We start from the raw sequence: 25,433 nt of genomic DNA on the forward strand, positions 1-25,433 counted from the left end.
TTTGGCCTCTCTGAAACGGCCCTGTGTGAACGTAGAGATCTGAAAAAATCTCATAAATAGTACTCGGTAGACTAAATGTGCTTACCTAATTTCAAGCTTCTATCTTGAATAGTAAGGGCGGAAAAATATTTATCAATAATCCCCACAATGACCCAGATTACCCTAAAAGACCCTGATCTCAGTTAAAAAAAAAAATTCCTGATACATCCATATTCATCTTAGAATCATGGTTCGTCCATCATTCTCTTCAGAATAGAATTGCCTTTCAAACGGTACCATTCACACGTCACCATCGTGTATCTGAGGCGAGAAAATCGCGAAGAAAGGGACTTTTTGGTTAAAATATCCCTTTTTAAAACTTTCTGCCCCTCTGGACCCCCCTATTTTAACGCAAAGATCTGAAACAAAAAAATCTGATAAATACTACTAGGTGGACAGTGTTTGTGCAAAATTTCAATCTTCTAGGTGCAATAGTAAGCCCACCAATATTATATACAGTAGAGCGTCGATTATCCGAACGTCGGTCAACCGAACGACCGCTTAACCGAACTGTGTACTCGCTCGCACCTGTTACTCTCCCACCCTACCGTCTATCATCCCCCTCACTCCCAAACCAAGTTTCCCACATTAGTCGCCGCACTGAGCCACCGCTGGCGGGACATTGCTTCTAATGGGGCCTTCATAAGGCGCTGCTGACCGGCCAAGCCGCCAGTCGCTGTGTTTCAACAATCAGCACACTTCTGTCGGTTTGGCACTGGCTGTAGAAGTAGCGGTAGTATCAAAGCTGTTCACAGCAACAGCTGCGCCAGCTTAGAGTTGAGGCGTGCCGCTCCGCGCATGCTAATAAACATGTACAGTTCGATTATCCGAACAAACCAGTTTTCCGAACACCCATGTCCCCCAATTACTTCGGATAATCGACGTTCTACTGTATATATATATATATATATATATATATATATATATATATATATTCACAATTCCCGTATAAAGAAGGATCTTAGATAAAAGTTTTCTGAGATCCCTAATTATTCTAGGATCATGGTTCGCCCACCATTCTCTTCAGAATAAAACTGCCTTTCAGACGGTACCATTCACATGTCTATCATGTATCTGAGGCATAAAAATAGTGAAAGGGATTATTTTGTAACAAAATATCCCTTTGAAAACCCTTTTTTCCCTCTGGACCCCTCTGTGCTAACGCAAATCTGAAAAAATCTGGATACATACTACTCGGTGGACTGAATGTTTGTGTAAAATTTCAATCTTCTAGGTGCAAAAGTAAGCCCGCCAAAAATAATGAAAATAGGCCTAACAAACGAAAATATATTTTTTACAGTTATGACATTATCACCTCCTATGTCCTGAAGTAGGAAGGCGTGAAGCCATACGTAACGTGTTTTACAATACCTCTAGATTAAAAAAAAAAAAAAAAAAAAAAAAAAACGGACGAAAAAGCTCAAAAAGTAGTTATAACGTAAAGCACCATAAAACACCCGTATGGTACAAATTGTTCCAAAGATCTTAAAAGGGATAGATGTGGATGGATTCCACGTAAAACTAACAAATATTGTACTGAAGCGAGAATAAGAGCTTCTATCACTTGATACAGCATGGATTTGTTTCTGTATGTCCATTTGTGCGGCAATAACTTCCGTAAAAATAATTCGATTTAAACGAAATTTCATCTTTTGCTTTCTTTGGGTTTTGCCAAACACTATTATTTCAGACTGAATTACGAAATAACGGGGTAAAAGAAGGGTCTGAGTTTGCGCAAATAGGCCTAGATAAAGTAATAATTCCATAATAATGTTAATCGATATTGTTGAAATACGACATATACAGTGTGTCTGTAAAGATGCGCAACCCAAAGTTTGATAGAGTGTATCTTTTGTTCTAAGAATGATAAAGACCTGAGACTTCAAACAAATATAAGCATGTTCGAGATCATGATCAATGCTGGAACTGTAACGTTTTTGTGTAATAACGAAAGAAATTACCTTAAGTGCAAAACAAAAATTGTGCAAAATGAAGAAAATCAATATTCAGTTGCAGAAAACTGATTTTCTGCGGGTAAATTCCTGTGTATATTTAAAGTATGCATCAACATTTATCCATTGTTGAGAGAATGTGACAAAGTTGATGCAGTGTTGCCATATAAAAAGGCTATTTAATGCAAGTCCCTAAAATGGGTGTTTTTTTTTTTTTTTTTTGACAGAAACGCGGGCCCTGGCAACACAAATTTTTGCATAAAAATTCATATTATCAATTATGTGCAAATTCTCATTGCTTATCATTAATTAACCTAAAACACACCTGTTGGAATAATTTTACCACAACAGTGTTGTCAGGCGCCGCGTTTGTCAAAAAAGCACCCATTTTACGGACTTGCATTAAACAGCCTTTTTATATGGCAACACTGCATCAACCTTGTCACATTCTTATAATAATGGATAAATGTTGATGCATACTTTACATATACACAGGAATTCACCCGCAGGAAATCAGTTTTCTGCAACTGAATATTTATTTTCTTCATTTTGCACATTTTTTTATTTTACACATACGGTAATTTCCTTCATTACTATACGAAAACGTTACAAGTTCCAGCATTGGTCATGATCTCGAAAATATGTACATAGAACATGCTTACATTTGTTTCAGTCTCAGGTCTTTATCGTTCTTAGATTAAAAGATACGCAATCAAACTTTGGGTTGCGCAACTTTGTGGACACATAGTATATTCTTCGAAGTTTCCCAATAATATACAGGTTGTAACTTACTTAATGTAACAAACGTCGGGAAGCGATTCCTGACATCTAGATAAAACAAAAAAGGTTCTATGAACATATAGTATAATGGGCACATTGGCCGAGTTAGCGAGAGCCGAAAGCGTGGAAACAGTAAGTTCGAATCGGTAGATATCGAAAGCCAATAATCTTAGAGACTGCAGTCATTGTACTGCGAGTAGTGAATAAGGAAAGTGGCAATGTCCGACTAAAACACAGTGCGTTATTCAAACCGCGAACAGGCTGACTTGCTATTCACGTACGATCGTGCAGATAATAATGGGGGTGAAGCAGCATGACTATCAAGAGCGTTTTTCTAACAGACGCCAACCATCACACAGAATGTTTGCAGCAATTTATCGGCGCGTGTGTGAAACAGGACCGTACTACTGGTCCATGTGGAAGCTGGTCGACCCCATCGTGTACGATCACCTGTTATGAATGAACGTGTGTTAGAAGCTGTGGACAATGAACCAGGTGCGAGTACAGCCGTAAAATGCATGTCACTCATATGATTGTGTGTCGTGCTTTACATGAAAATGCCTTTCACTCCCACCTGCAATGGGTACAAGGAATGACAGAACCGGATTTCGAGTCGAACCACGTGAAGCATTCTGCCACGTTCATTTAACACAACACTACAATCATGCTGTTTCAGGCATCAGCAATGTTTCACTGATGACGCTAAGTTTGGAAGGGATGATACCATCAATATGCATAGCACACACACGTGGGCAGATGCACATCCCTATGTTATCACTAATCACCAACATCAATTTGGATTCAATGTATGGTGTGGTATTGTCCATGATCAACTGATCGGTCCACACATGCTGCACTGAAGGCTGAATGAAGTACAGTATTTGACCTTCCTGCGGGATACATTGTCCGAATTACTGGAAAATGTTCCCCTAGCAATTCGCTGCCATGTGTGGTACATACATGATGAGGCTCCCTAGTACTTCAGTGTGCATGTCCGACGGTGGTTGAACAGCTTCCCAAGACGTCAGATCGGGTGTGGTGACCAAATGCATTGGCCTGCCCGGTCTCCCGACTTGAATCCACTGGATTTTTATCAGTGGGGACACATTGAAAGTGTGCTGTATGGTACTCCTGTCAAAGATGTCAACCAGTTGAAACAAGATATTCGTCATGAATCAGGTTGCTAATAGAACTCCAAATGACCAAAGCAGTATTTTATATATATAGGGTGGCCCAAAAGGTAGGTATACACCCCTGAATTGATCAAGTACAACCTTCTAGTTTATGGGTTTATTTGCTTCGGCTCTTCCGAACTTAAGATGTAACACATTAAGAACAAATAATAAAGAAACTAAGTCTACCTGATGGATAACAATAAGAAATGATATAAAATGCAATAATGTGATCAGTAAGGTACTGTATACTTACTTTTGGGCCACTATATATATATATATATATATATATATATATATATATATATATATATATATATATATATATATATATATATATCGGTATTACAGTTTCGGCAAACAAAGCCTTCCTCAGACGCATTATCAGAGGAAGTAGTAACTACAAAATACATACATTCAATTTCGGAAGGACAAAATCCAAAAATTTCTGCTTTTCCTTGACATATTACACATTTCTAGGCAAATGTTCAAAGATACGACCACCAACCTTAATGCGTTTGTCAATGCTGTTGCAGAATACTTTGTGTGGAACATGTTAATGCATCGTCTTACAAGTGGACACAGACATTGTTGATGCGAGCGACAAGCTCACTCCTTACATTGACTTCGTACTGGTTTCGTACAACTCCCCTTTAACCAACCTCATACACAAAATCCAAGCAGGTGAAGTCACGGGAACGTGCAGACCAGTGAACAAGACTCCTTCGCTCAATCTACCTGCTTGGGTAGACATGTTTAAGATGGTCTATGACAATCGTACTGTTGTGGATTCGTTCGCAATCATGCTGTATATACACGTGTCTTCTTGTAGCCAAGGATACATCTTCCATTTGTACAAGTAGGTTATCTTCTAAGGAATGTAGATAACGGCACCTGTCATTCGTTCTCGAAAATAAAGGGCCAATCAATATGTCATTTATCGAATCACACTACATGTTAACAGCAAAACGTTGTTGGAAATTGGTTTCGACAGTAGAAAGTAGGTTATTCACTGACCAAAGATGAGTGTTCCGGGTATTATTGATACCATCTTGTGTAAACGTAAACTCCTCGGTAAACAAAAGATACGATAGCAACTTTCTGCAATGACAAAATTGAAATCTTTGTGTTTCATCTCTTGGTTGAAGATGTTGGTCTTGTTGATGGTGGAACGGATACAGCCCATCCAGCTGTACGTAACGTTCGCCAGATGCTACTTTGTGGAACATAAAGACGTGATGCAATCCGTCTTGTGGTTGTGGTTATGCTTCGTTCTACACTCTTGACACCATTACACTGGGATCTCGTATTTTGTATTCCTGAGCAGCTGCGTTTGCACTCTCATTACAACAGCCATACACGAAAACCATGTCCGCATATGCTTCGTGTATCAAATGAGTGCGGCATTTCCTTACACTTTTCTTTAGATCATTCAACAATCACGATAACCTCTCAAACACACTGCGGGACGCTGTTCAAGAAGAATGAGTACTCTTTTGCAACTAACTGTATGAGTCAAAGATATCCAAACCTGTCGAAACCTACTACTGCATGAAGAGATACTAATGCTGTCACCTATCGCCACACTTTGCACGTTCTTTGCATTGCCTACTGCCAATGTTTCAATCATTCACCGTGGAAAGAGGAGATTTTTAACGCAATTAAAAAAAAAATGATGCTTCCCCTTCGTCAGCATTAATATCTGAAAATTCATTTCTTTGGTATTTGAATTAGGTGAAATTTAATCCTACTGTAAACTACAGATGCTCCTTCGTTTGCAAGTAAACACTTATCGTCGTTATTAATAGTGTTGGTAGTCTATTACCAATCTTAATTAGGCTCGGATTACATTATATTGCATTTTCTTATTTCTACATTTGTTAATAAGGTTGCTTTCTGTGTTTGATTTTATGATTATTCATTTTCGTATTTGTTCCTCTTCCTATTAATTGGTTTTTAAGATTTCCATTGGACTATTTGTTTATTACCAGTTATTATTATTATTATTAATTATTATTATTATTATTATTATTTTCTTGTAGAGTACCATACTGACACTATTCGAAGGATCACTCTTACTTTTCCAACGCGCTATAGCACTTCCCAGAATGGTAGTTACGCAAAAATCTTTTCTGTAGGGGGGGTGTCCAAAATGGTTAACAACCTGCGGCTCGCAAAACGTTGAGAATAGGGCGTATGTTCATGATAACCTTTTTATTTTATTTTAAGTTTTTATTTATTTATTTTCCTTAGAATCATCCATACTATCAGCACTCAAAATACTTGCAATTCCTCATGAATCACTTGGATTTTTGAATTGTAACTTCTCATACACGCATGCTATGTACAATATCGACGCACCAGGCACTTACGTCCAAGGTAGGGTGATAGACCAATATACAGTAGCTGTCAGTGGGAAATAGTCACGATTATTTCGCGTTCTTATGTCTATCTTTAATAGCCTTACATTTACTGAAGAATTTACTGAAGAATATTTTCGTCCATATTTCTAATTGCATAGTGACTGGGGAAGGCATAAAACCAGACTCCTCGTGTAACGTGTAGTTTCGTCTCTCCCTCGTATAAGTTCCAGGGTAGTTACAACGGAAACAATGTCCAGTGATTAATTAATGTTAGACGTAAGTTGTAAAACGTTACATCCCTTAAATTAAGCAACGGAAAACATACAAGCAAGTATCAGTAAAACGGATTACTAAATCATCAATAATCAATGCATACGCTGAAACTCTCGAATACAAACGGAAATCAACATGTCTACAGACCTCAAACGAACTGTTTAAATAAGCATCCCCTGTAATTAACAGAATTCTCACGAACTTCACGCTATCATGTTTCTGTGTTAAAAGCTACCCTAATTAACACGTTCATTCTTCTACTTGTGTTTTTACAGCTCACTAATTACAAAAATACCGCGACGACAAGGCCAAGTATCTACCAGCATCCCCTTCACTCACAATCTCTATATCATTTAATGATGGCTCCTTCAATTCTTCATTCGTAACAAATCAAACTGTTTCCAACTTTGCACAAACACGATTAAACCATATTATTAGCAACATATTCCGTTGCACTGCAGTAAACTTGTAACTTCCACATACTAATTTAGTATGTATGGATTGACATAAGCGTATACAGTAATTGCTTACTTTAGAAAGAGTTAAGTGATTTGCACGCAAGTAGTAGTTACTTGTTCAAATACTTACTTCATTTACAGATAGACAAAACCAGATCTAAAATGCGTTTCCGTTTATCTTTAAGACTGCATTCAATATTTTTAGTTTAATAATATATCTATATTTACACATAGAGTAATGGAAGACAAAAAATTTTAAAGCTTGTATAAACCTAAGACAGTATGTCTGAATCAGAGCAAGTTTGGTTCAAATAGATGAAAACACTGAATGGAAATCTTTATTACAAAAGCCCCCGGAAGACGAACTCAAGAATGTCCACGTAAGACTATGAGAGTAGTAAATATTCCTATGACGTAATTAAACTAGATTCACCACAATCAATTGACGTTTAAAATATGTATTTTCCACTTCATACAACTTCAATTATCTGTATCAAGTTTAAACGAATGTGAAGTTAAGTTGAGCAACTCATCAGAAAATAAAACTTCCCCAAAGGTTTTATTTTCGATTTTGATGAACGATCTACAAGTTCATGACAGATAGTGTCTAGATTAACAGACAAATTTCTTCATATATGAAACAGAGAACAGCAGAGTAGTTAGCATATTATATCCCTCTGGAATCATACATGGCTCATAATCCACCTTAAATTCTAGGTTCACGTTTCATGTACTCGCGATGTTGAGACGGGAATAAAATTCTAAATACGGAAAGTACCAAACAAAGGTTAAAAAGATTTGAAGGCTTGATTACAGTATGTGGCTGTCAGTTTGAATTTTACTTATTAAGGGAATTAAATTTTTAGCTTGGAGAAGGTTAGGAGTAGGACTAGGAGTAGCGGAGTTCCTAGATAAAGTGAGAAAAATCTTTATTTCTACATTTACAATGATTCCATCTCATGTATATATCAATGCTCAGTGGCAGGGTTGGCTGGTTTAAACCAAGGTGGTTTAAACCATGGTTTAAACCAAGGTTTAAACCAGCTGGTTTTTTCAAAAAAACCAACTGGTTTAAACCAAAAAACAAAAAATGTTCGTAAAAGTGTAAGTGTTTGTAAAATCTTGATGAACACACATTTGTGGGTTATCACGTTTCACTCCCGTATATTATTCGTATTATATTCAGACCTAAATTCCCCATTCATTACTCAAAAAGATTATAGTACAAAAGCAACTTTTTTTAAAATAAGTTTATAAACGTTTATTTTGTGATTTTTTTTTTTGTAGTTATTATTGTTATGTAATTGCAATCGAAGAAAAATTCTAAATATTGTTTCGTTTCAATGTTTACTATTGATAAAATACATCGAAAATGCCGTACTTTGTGTGTGTGTGTGGGGGGGGGGGGGTCATACAGACCTCACGAGAGGCATTTAGTGAAATAAGTATCTTTGGTATCTATTTATGTATAAATGAGTCTGAGCCAAAGTGGACTGAAATAATTCGTATCTTTATTCACTTTTCTTATTGATATGCAGATTAAGTCGGTGTATTTCTTTAATTCGGACCAATAAAAGTCGTTATTAACTAACTTGAACTAAATTAGTTCTTCTGTACTTCGTAGTACTTTGAAATTGTTCATGTGTAATTCTGTGTAATGGTTTCAGTTGTGTAACTGTTTATCTTTTTGTCCTTCTGAAATGACTCTTGACAGAGATCAGTACAACGTTTTTTTTTATCAGGATTCCTTCGTGAGTGAGTCGGCAGACGTATCGCATTTGTGGCCAATTAGTCCTGGTTCCGAGTTCAAATGGAGGACAATTTCTCTCGGATGTAACTCGAGAAGCGGTTTTTATTCCGCTTTAAGCTTATGTGACCCCTTCCAGCATAACTCGGTTGTCGCATAATAACATCAAGGCGAAACAAACTTATTTCTGTCCATATATGATATGAATATATAGAGCAAATTATTTAAACCATAAAAACCTGGTTTAAACCAAAAAAACCGGTTTATTTGGTTTTTTTTAATAAAAACCATGGTTTTTGCCAACCCTGCTCAGTGGTATAACATGGTTCTCTACTTAGAAGTTCTTTTTAATAACTAGTGAAGCCGTACACTGCTGAAGGAGCGAATCTCCTCCTTTCCTATCACTAATTTCAACCCCGAACTAAATTTACCTCTACACTCGAAGAAAATATACAGCATTACGTACTATAAAAATCGGGAGTAGTTTTACGAAATTCTCATGGAAATAATTTATTTACACTCTAGGGGAGGGATTTACTCCATTATTGATATATTTCAGATCCATCACTGAAGACGATTGGGAACACTCAAAAATGAATGCCGTATACGACCGAGTTTATTTTACAAAAGCTCTTTTTGGAACATTTTTTACTTTTTAAATAATAGTGTATGTAGGTAAGGGTGGTGCAAGGTGACGTCTCATTTTTGACCAACTTCAAGTGTTGCGGACTGTGTAAGAGTTTTAACAAGCATACACACCGTCAGGGCTTTAAACCTCAATAGCTCAGTCTTAAACCTCAAATTAAGGCTGGAAGATGGTTTTGGTACCAATTTATTCCTGAAAGATGCAGCTTTGCTGGTGTGCATTTTATGTATGTGGGAGGAGGGTAAATATCGTATTTTTTTTCAACAGTTTTTTGGGGGCCATTCTCCCTCTTGGGGGATAGATTCATAAAAATTGTTACGTGAAGCAATGAAGTAGGTTACTACATGGTAATATCGTGTATTTGTACTTCTTGCTTATATGGGGGAGCAGGGAGGGGGCAAAGTTAGCCAATTTTTGGAGTTTAAGTTTTTTGACCTAAATTACATTTATTTTTACAACAATCAATAGCTCAGTCTTTAATTAAGCTAGAAAGATGATCTGGTACCAAAGTATTTTTGAGGGATAAAGCTTTCCGTCAGTTGCATTTTATGTATATAGGGGGTACGTATGTACGGCCGAGAGAGGGAGAATGAAGTTTTTTTTTTTCATCAGGTTTTGGCGGGTATCCCCCCCCCCTTTGTAGTACATCCATAAAAATTGGTATGTGAAACAATGAAGTAGTCCCCTACATGATAGTAACCTGTATGTGTACTTGTTGTTTATAGAGGAAGAGGGGGTCAAATTTGGTTAATTTACATTTATTTTCGGGACGGTCCCATATAACACAAGATATATTTCACTGAAGTGGTCTAGAAGCATAATTCTTTTTCGTATACATGATGTGTGCAGCAAAAATGATTTGCATATGGACATGGTACTATAGTGGGGGAGGGGAGGGGAGGGAATGTCTAATTCAATGAATGTTTTTCTGCGCATATTTTTTTAAATATTTCCTACATAAAACGAATTCATTACGCAATGGCTACCACTTCTTATATTATTGTCACAAGTATGTAGCCTACACATTAGCATCATTTTGTCAGCGTAGGGAGACTGCAAAGATTGCCAGGGACCCGCAAAGTCAATATTTTCATATTTTTAATGATTTTTTTTTTTGTCTGTTCTTTTTCTACGAATACGGCGGAATTTTCACGAATGTTACCTCGTTGGAATTTGTGGTCTATATGCTTTCCAATGGTGTATAACTCATGACTCTGTGATAATTAGGGGGGTCACCAGAGCCCCGAGCGTGAGAGTCTACCATTTTGTGAAAATCCCTGGCGGGTGTCTAGAGTTAATTGTGTCGTTATACCGTAGACACTAATCATTATTAGCTACCCATGTTGCAGATAGAGATGTATCTTGAACACTGTTTAGTTAAAATGTCATTTGCTCCTTGTAGGCTAGTCACTGCTCTTTTCTATGAGTTGTATTGTATTTGTCTGAGCATTTTCTTCTAGCTTATGACGTGAAAACTGTCATTATTATGGAAATGATAGTGATCAAAAAATACCCAAGTTTTGAATTTGAGAGTTTGGATCTTAGAATAGTGTATAGTGTGTTTAACCTCCGTTATTCTTGGAAATTAAGAAATGTTCAAATACTTCACTTGAATTTCTGTTGGTTTAGTTATACGTACACTGATGTGCAGATTTCGTTCAGTAATTGCTGTTATAATAAGAATATAACTCTGCTTGTAATTTACTTCACGCACAAATCCTGCGGATGATGGGTTGTTTGTTAGAGAATTAAATTAGCTTCTTCAATCTGATATTTTAGTTATTTTAAACATGTCCAACCAGCATCGAAAAAAACACGTTTGAAACAATTTGTTTAAAACGTTTAAAACAAACTGAATAAAACAACATCCCTCGTTTTAAACATTTTGTTTTAAACATATCAACCCTGGTTACTTCACTACGACTTTTATTAGTCCAAATTAACGAAATACAATGACTTAATTTGCATACCAGTAAGAAAAGTGAATAAAGATACGAATTATTTGAGTCCACTTTGCCTCTGACCCATTTATACATAAATAGATACCAAAGATACTTCTGATTTCAATAAATGCCTCTCGTGGGGTTTCTATGACCCCCACCCCTCAAAAAGTAAGGCATTTCAATGTAGGCCTACTTTATCAATAGTAAACATTATTAAAATAAAACAGTATTTAGAATTTTTCTTTCATTGCAATTGCATAACAGTAATAAACTATAAAAAAAATCACGAAAGAAACATTCATAAAATAAAAACGTTGCTTTTGTGGTATAATCTCTTTTGAGGAATGATTGCGGAATTTATTGTCTGAATATAATATGAATAATATACGAGAGTGAAACGTGATAACCCACAAATGTGTGTTCATCAAGATTTTATGAACACTTACACTTGTACGAACTTTTTCCAATTTTTGGTTTAAACCAGTTAAAAAAACAGCTGGTTTAAACCATGGTTTAAACCAGCCAACCCTGCTGAGGGGTATGTATAATTTGACGACTCTTAAAAGGGCATGTGATCAATGATCACCAAGGACACCAACGTATGCTCCACCATGTTCCCTTGCTGCTCACACATAGTCGGTACTGAATTGCTGTAGTATAAAGATCCATTCCTTCCCCAGCGTTGTTGACAACTGCCGCATGGTCACTGGTCAGGGTGTCTACTAAAATTCCAAAATGAAATTTCGTGACTTTTTCGTGACCTTTTCTTTACCAAATCATAAAATTTTCTAACATTTTGAAGAGCGAATTAGGCCGAATTTTCATCCATGCGATAGAAACATACATTGCTTGTGATTTGGTAGCATCTAAACCCGACCATAGACATTTTTGGTGGTGAATTTTGACGTTTTATAGAACAAAATTTTCCAATCTGTACTTACATTTGTACAGTTTAAAAAAATCGTGACCCAAAAGCTAAATTTCGTGACTTTTTCGTGACTTTCATGACCGTTTTCTGATTTCGTGACTTTTTCGTGACATTCGTGACCGATAGACACCCTGCTGGTGCATCTCGACGTGCTACAAGAAGTTCCCCTATAGTATCCAAGACGTGCTCGATGAGATTCAAGTTTGGAGAACGAGTACGGCAATCCATTCGCCAAATATCTTTTTGTTCAAAAAGCTCCGCCATCTGCGCTGTTCGACGCAATCATGCAGTATCATCCATAAAGTCAGGATCGACTGCACCTCTGAAAAGATGCACATGAGGAAGAAGTAAAATGTCACAATAACATTGACAGTTGAGTAGCTCTCGCCAGACGAGTGTAAATCCAGAACCACTACTCAGATTGAATCTACTCTCATCAGAGAAGAGAACGCGACTCCACTCCTCCTCGGTCCGGTTCTTATGCTCTTGACACCACAAACTGTATCGCCGATGTGCAGGTGTCAACAGAAGATCTCTGACAACACGTTAACGAACTTTCACCACCAAATACGCAATACTTTATCTATCTCGTCCTTAAGTGTTGGACACTTTTATATATATTATATCGATAATATTTGTCAAATACTTATCACCATTACTATTATTATGATAATATACCTCTTGTTGCCATCGACTTTCCATCCTTTTTCTTTCTTTTTTTTTTTTTTTTTTTTTTTACCTACCTACATCCTCATAATTTGCTATAATGTAGGACTATTTGTTCGCAGCATCAAGAATTCCGAACTAGTGAGGGTCCAATAATTCTTAAATAGATTTAAAATATGTTATATATTAATCTCTAAGTAAAATACAGCTGTTTAAATTAGATAGTACCAAGTTTTACAGATTCAGAACGTACCTACAATCCTACAAATTTAGATATGTCTTAAAACAAATCTTACCTGCTGCTTCAACTTTGCTAGAATTTCCGGATCGCCAACAGCATCGACAGGTAACCTGGAAAGGGCATCGCTACTGTCCTCATCTTGTAACTCCGCGTCGCTCAGATCTTCATCATTATTAGACTGAAAAGAGAAGAGAAAAGATTAAAACAACATAGTTATAATTACGAAATAATATTCCTTACAACAGCAAATACACTTATGTTAGAAACCTGCGTAGTCATAAGTCTTGCAATATGTCCATAGCCCAAACATCAGCGCGTGTATATCATGTGATCGATCGTAAGCACAAAGTCAATCTGGCCTAAAAGATGGTGTGGAAAGCAATTATTTAGCACAGAGGCCGCCACTCAATCAGTTTTTAGTGGTAGTAACGATAAATGATCAACAACGTCCAATACGCGAACTGGTACTGCACGACTTCGAACTAGGGAATTACAATGCGGCAGCAACCCGTAACATTTTTCATACGGAAGGGAAAGATGTAGTGAATCACATCACAGTAACTCGTTGGTCTCAGAAATTTCGTGCATTTTGTAAAAATGTCGAAGATCCGACTGTCCCAATTCTGAGAACATAGGACAAAGCGTTGAGGAAAATCTTTTCACCAGCACACGACGATCATCAAACTCGGCATGTTTCAGTCTACGGCAGTGCATCACCTTTACGGACTTCGCAACCATCAACAGCTGCCACATGGATTTATCTCCAGCTCAGGCCCAGAAAAGAGTGGATGTGTGCTGACAACTGCTGCAAAATCCGCTTGATGTGTGTTTCCTGAACGAGCGAAAAGTGTTTTTTTTTTTTTTTTTTTCGAAATCCGAATATGAAAAAACAGTGATTGAGCAAGGGCCTACTTCCAAAACCGATTGTCAAGCAGGGCCTTTTCAAGCATAAATTCACGCTCTGTGCATGGTGAAACTACCAGAGGGAATTCACTTAGAGTTCGTTCCTAAAGTTGTCATGCTGCAAGAATCTTGTAGCTGTCATTAAAAAAAATCTTGGAACTACAATTATTTCTCCATGTAAACAGTCTTCAATGGGACATGCAACATTTTCTCATCTTGCAAGAAGTTGAACCATATTCAACTTTCTGGGTCGTCCTGCTTGCTACCTGCTGTCACCCTCCCACTGACAAAGAAAAAAAACCTGTTTCGCCGCTTCCGAAATGACGGGTTCTTTTCAGCGGGGAGAGGAAGCGCGCCAAAATACACGTTTTTATTGAGGAAGTTCACTATTTGTCCACTAGAGTGCAATGCTGCATGGGTGGAGACATTGTTCTTGCTTTCGGAATGTTGTAATGTGTAAACAGTAAATAGAAAGATGGGGTTGCAAGATATTGTAATGACAGCTACAAGATTCTTGCAGCATGCAACTTAGCTTAACTATCGTATTATCAATGTCAACCTTTATTCCGAACCGCAGAAGCGGATGTATGCTGCACAGCACCCCCACCCCACCGCAACCCGGTACTACTTGGCTTGAATAACACAAAAAATGTAGAAAATTTTGACAGAAAACATGATATCGAACTAATGTCATACCCAATATATAGTCCTGATCTTGCCCGTTCAGATTACTATTTGTTTCGGTCCGTGGTGCATTTCCTGAAACATGATGCTTCACTAAGTAACGGGAGGTGGAAACAATACTGACTGACTCATTTCTATATATGAACGAGACGTAGAACTGAGGAAATTGCAGGAAGGTGGCTAAAGACAATCCAACACAAAGGGCCATATCTTGAGTGTTACAATCTGTACGGAATATTGCAAAACTAATGACTGTCCCTCGTATATACTAGTCAAGTAAACAATGGCAATAATAATAATCATCCAAATATGACATACGGAAAACGTATCTATATTTATGAAAGGCACAAATATGTTTTAGTATTGATCTCAACTTCTTGCACATTGCACTGCTCATTGATTCCTTTCCCACAACTCGATGAAGGGGCATTTTCATTGTTCAGAAAGTCATCACCAGCTCAGGTTGTAAAATTCCTTTAGACCTGGTGAGGATAATGTATTCTTGATATCACGTCCTTCCAACCTTTTGTCCAAACATAGCATTGGCAGTAAAATCCACTGGGGAACCATCACACACAAATACACTTTTATATGTGTACACAAGCTAACAAGTGTCACGGAAAGGGAAGAAAGGACGAAATAAGAATTGACCCTCAACTCCAAAGAAGTCACAACCATCCACTTCCAAAAAAAGCCCTCCTATTGAGACGCTCTTTTGACCTGCTGATTCAAGTCAGGCCATAAATAATGTAGGGACGTCGTACAAACAGGTATCGGACAATATGCAGGTTGTCCCAGCGTGACTTCGAGAGATAATATTAGTTTTGTTTTACCTTTTAACGATTTCTTTCTCCTTACTCGCTTTCTCTTGTTCATACTATGTTTTTCTCTCCCCAGTTTATAATCAAAATTTTCTCTACAGAGGTTTTATATACGTAGTTTTGAAATTTTCATTAGCTGCACATTCCTAGCAAAGAAATGTGCCAATTTGCCTGTTGTTTAGTAAATGTATCTAGTAATAAAAAATTGTAAGAACAAATAAGGATGTTATACAAACCAGCACAAAGGATGGCATATCACACCAGATTTAAAAAGAAAGACAAATTAACGAGCCACTTTTGTAATAGTTGCTCTTGCTCTCGCCATTAGCAAGACATTTTATACAAAGTTATTTATCATGTCGTGTTACAAAAAACAAAATAAATCAATATCAAAAACCCTATGTGGTTGACATAGGCAGGACTGCGTGTTTGTAACAAAGTAACACGAAAATATATTTTTGAAAATGAATTCCTATATATTGCAATACTTTAATGGCATGACAATTTTACAATGACCTCATAGGCTGAATGCAAAATTAATATATACAAGTATGTGAAATATATATACACTGGTGCTTCGATAGAAACTTGATCAGTGACTTTTTATATATAGTCACTGATCAAATTTTTAAAACATCTATAAGTTATATTATGATTACTATAACATAAGGAGCAAGCCTTCATCTTCACTAATTAAATAATAATAATAATTTTCAAATGTAAAAAATCATTCTTTCAGTACAGCCTTAAAATAAATAACCCATTGTCACAAACGTAGCAGAGAGAGAGTGCTAATCTTCACTTCTTAACAATTATTGACAAATAATATAGCTCTGCACTAATCCCGTAGACCAGGTTGTCTCAGATTATCGAAATCTGTGAATTACAGGAAGGTAACTACTATACAATAAAATTATATTATGTAGTAAAAAAAGTGTCAATTTTTTTTCTGTTTCTTAGCCTCAATGATACTTTTAATGAAGAAAAAACTCACTAGAAGCAATCATTTGCCAGGACCGAAGCAACACAAGGCGGGATTAGAGAATGTACTGTACAGACATATAGTACAATACGGAAAACTTATGTAATTTACGGGAAAATAAAATGGAATTTCATTACTGCTGTTCATACTACCGTAACTTTAAATCTAAGAATACATAAAGTCTGACCAAAATGTCTTTAAAATGCAACGAGAAATTACCTGAACTGTAACAAATATTTTATACAGTACTTTTGTCAGAATTTATTCATTGTCACAGTATGCAACGAATATGAACACACTCGGAAGATCTTATATGAAAAGGTTAATTTTATTATTTTGTCAGGAAGAAAATCAATGATTATATAACAATAACTCACATTCAGAAATTCCTTCTGTTGTGAACACCCTTCGTCTGATTAATTATTCTTACTAATACATGAAAGAACGTGTACCTTTGCACAGAAAGAAGTCACCTAAAGTAACTAAATTTTGTACAGATTTAATCGCGTACGAATCTACTTTCTCAATTTTTCAACTTGAGGAGGGACTAGGGGGGGTCAAAATAAAGTGCGTACATGTACGGTACAATGAACCACACTGCCTGAGATATGAAACTATCACTTCGTCTCTGTTTCGGATTGCATATCTTTCAAATCTCTGTATTCTTTTTCGTTAACCTTATTTTTCGTGAGCAAAGAACGGGCATGTCAGCTGGTCCGAGATTATTTCTCGTAGCTAATGTTATTTCACGCTCTTCTTCATTTTCAAAGATGTTATATAAACATTATTCGGCACATGCGAAAACGAGCATTTCAGCTACTACATAATGATTTATTATTATGTATATTTATTTTATGATCTATAATTATGTTTCTAATAAAGCCTAAACCCAACCAGAAACAGAACACGACACAGCGAACGTCAACTACAACGGGCATATTAGGTGCTCACATATTTATAGAATACCCTAGAAAACATTTAGCTTATTCTAACATCAATGGTTTCCTTCATCACTAAACACTGATAGACCACATCAGAGCATCATTTCAAATTTTGTTGAGGGATGGGAATGCTCGTTCGACATTATAATTTCACGTTTATTACTATCTTATCATACAATTGATTAAAAAGTATGGACTTCTCAAACTCAAGGGAGGGAAAACTGTCCGCCTTCCCTTCCCAATGATCCCCTGTGCCACTTCTGTAACGTTCAGTAAACCCAGTGGTAGGGCAGAAAATTCAAAAAGTACAGTTACTCTCAGACTGTAGATCAAGCCTTCATAGCCGTAGACGAACGAAACTTGGAATATTTTACACAAAATAAATCAGTTTCATGATATAATTAACGAGCATAAGCACGTCAATAAGATGTTTACTCCCCGGGTTTCCCGCGTAGGGACACCTGCCCAAAAGCAGGAACAAGTCAATGCTCCCAGGAACTTTTGACTTCATACCCCGAATATTATATTATATATTATATATATATATATATATATATATATATTATATATATATATATATATATATATATATATATATATTAAATCAGACTAATAACAGAATGAAACATGAGTCCATCACTATGACCTAGGGACTAAGGTCCAGTAAACCAACGGAAGCATACTCACCAATTTCGAAAGAAAACCCGTGGCCAACCCACAGCTCATAATGTCATGCTGGGTTGATGGTGATGGATTTCCTGACGAAGGACACCAGAATTACAGAGATATGCTATGCTTCAGTACTGCAGAAATTATGGGATTCCATCAAAATCAAGATGCCTGAAATGCTGACCAAAGGCCAATGTTCTAGGTCACAACTCGCATATCTCCGAAACAGAAGTAAGATCTTGCAGGTAGGTATAAAGTCTTTTCCCGTCCCCTACTTCCCTGACCTTGCACCATCTGATTTCACTTCTTCCCAACCATTAAATCATTTTTGAGTGGAAAAATATTCCAAGACAATGAAACGCTCACTTCTGGGGTCAAATCAAAGCTTCTAGAACATTCTGCAGACTTCTGCAAACATGGTCTCCACAAGTGCATAAAGCGATGAGAAAAGTGTAGGTCATTAGGGGTTCCTATATAGAGGACTGATGCCCGTATCAAATTTCTTTATGTCCGGGAAAATCTTTAACGTCGCTCGCATATATACACTATCCGGCTTAGTTAAAAGGAAATATCTCCGTAATAACGCGAATAATTTTTATGAACGATCTACTCGACTTTTTAACGCCTTCATAAGAACGCGAATTTGCCAAGAAGTAGCAATCTACCACGGACTTTTTCAAAAACTAAGAACAATAAGTTTTGACCTTTTGTTATTGTGCCTGCCTTTTCACATTTTTGTGTAATTATTTATCAACAAATGGTACAATAAGTTTAAATCATTTTTTTTAGTAATTAGCCCTACGTTTTACGTTGATGTTTCGTTTATTTTAATTGTGTGTATTCATATTGTAAGTGTACATCATTTTGTTTTCTGCAATAAAGTTAGACACTATAAAATTTATCTTAAAATGTGTACGATATTTTTATTCTTGGTCTTAACTTTAAAACGTATTTTACAGTACATAACATTTCTGATGTATTGGCTTGTACTAAGATGCCAGAAAATACGAGGATAAGTCAAAAATTATCAGCAATGTAGCGAGTGTTTCTTCCAGACATGTTTTTTTGGGGGGCACTGCCGCACGGAGCTCTCAGAGTGTCCCCGGAGGAGAACAAAATAATACGTCTCAGTGCCCCCGGAACATTTTTTTCTGAAAGAATGGCTAAACGTAGCTATAACTTTCCTTACATTGTTCATACTGACTTCTGTCCTCGTTTATTTTATTTTATGCTGTTGTGGTCATACTGTGAAGGTTTGATCCTAATTCCTCCATTTTTGATTTTGTTGTAGATAGATCATGGCCACTCCATTAGAAGTTTGCACCAAACAGGAACAACGAGCAGTGATCTGGTTTTTGTTGTCGGAAGGTGTATCAGGGGCCGCAATCTATCAAAGACTTTCGGCACAAACGGGAGAAATGTCTTGCAACAACAGAATGTCTACGAATGGATTGAAAAATTCAAAAATAGTTATACAAGTGTTACGCACGAGGAAGAAGCCGTAGATGGTCTTCCGGCTTCTTCCTCGTGCGTAACACTAGTGCGACCATTTTTGAATTTTCCGTAGATTTCATGAATGGATTGCGGCCCATGATACGAGTACACCTTCCGACCACAAAACATGGATGATTACTCGTTGTTCCTCTTTCGTAATGGAGCGGCTATGATCTATCTGTAACAAAAGGAAGACAAATGGAGGAATTAGGATCGAACATTCGTAGCATGACTAGAACAGCATAACAATAAAATAAACGAGGACAGAGCTCAGTATGAACAATGTAGGAAAAGTTATAGCTACATTGCGGATAATTCTTGACTTGCCCTCGTATAAATAACAGCTGATTTTGATATAAGAAGTTTGGTTTTAATTATATACATCGGGCAGAAAATGAGTATTTATAGAAGTCCGGCTTATCCAGCATTTTTGATAATCTACCTGCCCTTCCGCTACATTAAGCGGTATAGTCGAGAGTCTACATCATACTAATAAATTATACCGGTGCGTCAAAAAATGGCGATCATAGAAAATTTACTTCCCAGTCTGCAAAGTTAAATTTCTGAGAAAAAGTAATTCCTCAACTGGTGGCAGCAGAATCGTCGGTTTAGGTGCTCAACCCAGTTAGTGGTAAGAGAGTAATATCATCATTGCACAGGGACATTTGAGCTTTGAAGAGAAGGAGGTTATTAAGTAGTATTGGAAGTACAAGAATATTGCTGAGGTTCAGACACAGTTGAGACATGAGTTTGGAACGGGTAATAATTACAGGTCAACGAAACAAATTTGAGGTTCATGGAACAATGTGATTTGCAGAAAGGTCGATCAGGGTGACTTTCCACGGCTAAAAGTGCTGAATATTCGGTTGCAATGCTTTTCAGCGTTCACCACAAAAGTCTACATGGCAAGGGTCAAGTGACAGCTGTAAGTATTAGTAGTGTGCTACGCATATCGAAGAAAGGTATCTGTAAGTTGCGTGTATGTACACTCATGTCCAAAATTATTGTCGCATGTTTATAAATATGTTGTTGTAAGAATATAATTTGGTAACGAATTCGCCTGGTATTTCTTATAATGTTAGTATGTGTATAATTGGCAAGGACATATATGTGGAAAATTTCATGTCAATAGAGCAGTAAATAAGAACAATAAAACGAAAATAAAACTTTCTTGTCCATTTAGCAACATTTTGTTTACTCATTCTAATTTTCGTATTTATAATTATTTTCCTATGAAATTTACCACAAATATGCATTTCCCGATTATACACATAGTATCAGTATTAAAAGTACTCTACATAATAATTATTAAATTATATTCTTACAAGAAGACATATGTGAAAATCATTTTGGACATGAGTGTACATTCCAAGGTTGGTGAAACAGCTACGTAACGACGACACAGATCACAGGATACAATTTTGTGAATGGGTACAAGAGATTACACGTGAACCGAGATTTATGGGTAGCATTGTTTCGTGGATGAAGGACAATTCAAACTTAACGGAATGTCAAAAGGTATAATTGTGTGCACTGGGCCGAAGGTAATCTCCACATTACTGTTGAAAAGGCTACGAATTTGCCTGGTGTGTGCAGTGATTTGTCTCCTAGGGGACTCATTGGGTGTTACCGTTTTGACGGTATTGTAGCTTGCTTATTCCGTTTACCGTGCCATTCGTGCAATATACGATTTTATTTTATTTTATTTTATTTTATTTTTTTTTTTTTTTAGTTTAGCGTCCCTTTCGGCAGCAAGGCTATATGAGACGTGGACCTACTGATTAACATGGACTCCGAACCACATGAGCTCCTCGTGCAATATATGGTAATTGATAATGACAGGTATTATTATCAATAAGATGACGTCCCGCTGCACCATTATGTGCATACCTGAATCAAAATGTACCAGGCTAGTGGGTAGGACATAGGGAATCAATCGCGTGAGAGTTTCTGAATGTTCTCCAGATCTTACACCGCTTATATTTTTGTTATGGGGCACAGTAAAAGATGAGGTACCATCGTAAGTTATGTAACTTGGATATACTTTAGAATGAGGTTAAAATGGTGTGCGCAGAAATTCCATTGGACATTTAGGTGCGAAGTACGGAACCAGTCGTGGCTCGTACTCAAGAATTTATCGATGCTGAAACTCACCATCTTGAATATTTACTGTAACCACCATTTGAAATATTCAGTTTGACCAGAAAGTGCACTTTTTTTTTCTATTGGATTGTAGCTTTACTTTCGCCAGAAAAAAGTGTGTATACATTTTCACGGTATATACATAAACCCCTTTGCGTATGCCACTATACTTATGTATTCTTCAGTCGTTCTTCTTTTAACGTACAGATCCTAATGTCATGGAGTATTTTATGCAGAGTATGCAGAATAATTTGTAAGGACAAAAATTAACAGGAAAAACTTATGTATTTTCATTTACTTTTACATTATAGATCGCCTCAGAAACAGGTATCGCACGCTGCACATTACAACATACACAACTAAGGACTCACGAACTTCTAAAAGTCAATTTGTGGTTTGCTTGCATCCATACCTGGTGTCATCCGATTTCTTTTCGTTCTTTGTACTGAATCAATATTGATAACCCAAGACTCCCTAATTCTTTAACGAAAAACAAGGATCTATCAAGTTCTTTGAAGGAGGTGGAGGAGTCGAAGCAATCAAAAGGAGAAGAGAATAGAAGACAGATCCATTTGTTCAGGTGGCTTGAATATTGGAAAGGGGCATTGACCTTCCATTATAAATCCAAGTGTTTATACATATAGAAGGAACCAACAGGTTCGTCTTTATTCCATAAAATCCTCTTTCTATGGCCTTGGCTACTTCACCTTAATTGCAGCTTGTCAACCTTGCCAACTGACTTGTCAATACAGAACGTGAAGCATAACAAAAATAACATAAATGGAAATACAAAGAAGACAAAGGGACATCCAACAGAGACAACAAAAACGTACTGATGAGTTTGAATCTGCATCTATATATAGAGTAATGTAAGAAATCTACAACATTAAAGACAACAAAGTAAAAAGTGCATTATTATTATTGTGTAGCTCGACGCGTTATAGGCCTAATGATTGTTATAAATCAACATTGTGGCGAAAACTTATTACTTCAGGATTATTTTCAATTGCTTCTTATCTTTATCTTACAACCAAGTCGTATTTATTATATTTCATTTGTACTTTTCATTGTTTCCATTAACTCGACCTCCACAGAATTAAATACGAAATAATAATAATAATAATAATAATAATAATCACATGTAAAAGTGTGCAATTTTTCACAACAATCTCCACTGATAGACAGGAGTTAACCAATTTCCTTTTAACTGCTAAAAAGGAACTTCGAATGTGCGTCACGAATTTTAGTTTCTTAATTGTTTTTACTAACAAATTATACATACATCTTTGTAGAATATGTTTCATTATTATTATTATTATTATTATTATTATTATTATTATTATTATTATTATTATTATTGAAACACTTAATCTTACAAATTGATGGATGGATTAGAGGTTAGTGTCCCTTTCAGCAGCGAGGCTACGAGACATGGACCTGCATCTTAACGTGGGATGAGAACTGCATGAGCTCTCACTGGGAATCGAACCCAGGTCTCCCAAGCTCAAAACGCGTACGCTAACCATATAGTTTCGAGGACGTTTAAGCTCTTAGAAATTATTTCAACGTATGTGGTACATAAGCAGTATTTTTTAAAAGGAATATTAATGTCTTCTTTAGTTATCTGTTATCATTACACCATTAGTAACAAAATTGTTGTACTATAATATTCTGAAACCTACTTTAATATGCATTGAATTGAAATGAGTGCAATGATTTTTTTTTTTTTTACTGTGAAGAATAAATTATTTTATTTTATTTCAATACGAAAATTAAATCAAAATGCAATTTTCGTACACTACCTTCAACGAACTTCCTTACAATTAGTGGAGCGAAAATCAATAAGTTTGATTAGCCTATCAATATAAATCGCACTGGTTCCACCTCCATATTGTCACCTTTGCATATCACAATATTAGCCACAGTAGAAACAAGTTCCGTGTTCATTTAAGGTTCAAGAAAAGACCAGAAATCACATAAATCGTGAAATAACACCACGAACGTAAAAGAAAAAAATACAATAATGAGTCGCTATTATTTCGCTATCTTTTTACAGTATTGTTAAGAAATATATAGGTGTTCTTTACATGGACAGAACGTAAATACATCAAGAACAGTCTGGTAAAATTAAGACGGTCCAAAAATATCACCTCATCTTACAACTCTCCTTTCGCAGACGCTCGAGCGAATTCTCCTCTCCTCTTCCATTAACACAAAACGGCTGGTACTAAGATCGAACGATGTAACAAAATGAGACGAAAGAGAGGGAGGTTAAAAAAAAAGTTTTGTATCTGAGGGGAAAACTAATGGTGTTTTAATGATAGTTACCAAGTGTCGTAGAGCTCTCCTGGCCACAGTACTGCTCAGCACTGAAACACACCCACAACCAACGTTAGTACAGTTAACAGCTGTAAGCGCGAAAGCAAATGAAATACGAGTTGCTGGAGGTTTTTCTAATTAAACTTTCAAGTTGGTCGTTGTTCCAATTAATGAACCTTCCATTTCAGACAATAAGTAATCATTTTGTATGTGCTAATCATTTAAACAACTTTTTTTTTTTTTTTTTTCAAGTTATCAATAGTATAAGAGGTAGTCATTGAAAGAATGTGGGATTTACTTCAACTTTTGTAGATCTCGAGGACAATTTTGTATTCAGGAAAAGAGAATATAATAAACAGCATGTAACTTTCTCACCACTTAGATAAAAATAATAGCAATAAATTGAAGCAGCTTTTACAGGTTATTCTAAGATACTATATTCTTTTTCGAATTGTTCCTACTCTTCTGTTACCAGGTATTAAAGATTCAGGTTAGTTCACTATAAAATCTCTGCGCGATTTCGCAAAATGGATTGCTAGCTAAAGCTAAATCTCCTGACATTACATACCACGAAGATCGAACAAAAATTTTAGTTGCGCGACCTGCAGTCAGCATGCCATCATGCGACGGCAGGAGCTTCCATCGTCGTTATCTTTGGATTTTAAACTAATAATACCTCAATTCATCGAGCTCGACAAATATCCACACAGATATCAGAGACTCAAAAATTGTGTTTAAAAATAGTACAGAAATGCGAATTGCACGTATCGGTACGTAAAAACAATTACCTTGAAATACTTACTTAAATCAAAGTAAAATTTATATCTCTGGTTGGAATTTTCCATACTTTTAAATTCCATATTTCATATAGCTATATAGCACACGAAATTTTATTTCCAACTACACTAGATTCACCGTTTTTTAAACAAGATTTTAAATACTACTTTTTTTTTTTTCTAATCTTACAACATAACTATTTTTGGTGTCTTCCCCAATCAACCGGATTTCTGCAGATTCGGATTATCCACGTACAGATGATTGGATTGGTTGGTTGACTTGGGATTTAGCATCACATTCGACAGCTAGGCCTATATGAGATGTAAATCTACAGTTTTCCATGGGATCCGAACCACATGTTCTCGGACTAGGGGCTATAGGGCCCCGGCAGGAGCTTCACTTGGAGGGCGTGGTAATGGGGCCCTTGTTCTGTTTCATTATGGTGTTGCAATAACTTGTCAAACGACTAACAGAGGGCTCCAGGACTTCATTT

At 36.4% G+C, this 25,433-nt stretch overlaps 1 protein-coding gene across 6 annotated transcripts in view; it reads right to left on the bottom strand.

Moving 5' to 3' along the window:
* LOC145678384 (AT-rich interactive domain-containing protein 3C-like) overlaps positions 1 to 25,433 on the bottom strand; it is a 788,039-nt gene that overhangs the window by 573,092 nt on the left and 189,514 nt on the right. For all 6 annotated transcript variants that reach the window (XM_081748463.1, XM_081748461.1, XM_081748464.1 and 3 more), the window contains one exon: positions 13,264 to 13,386. In XM_081748463.1, the coding sequence (XP_081604589.1) occupies positions 13,264 to 13,386 (123 nt within the window). The remainder of the gene's footprint in view (positions 1 to 13,263; positions 13,387 to 25,433) is intronic.

This window comes from Thermobia domestica, chromosome 2 (genome assembly GCF_964235325.1).
Source record: "Thermobia domestica chromosome 2, izTheDome1.hap1.1, whole genome shotgun sequence".
Lineage (NCBI taxonomy): Eukaryota > Metazoa > Arthropoda > Insecta > Zygentoma > Lepismatidae > Thermobia > Thermobia domestica.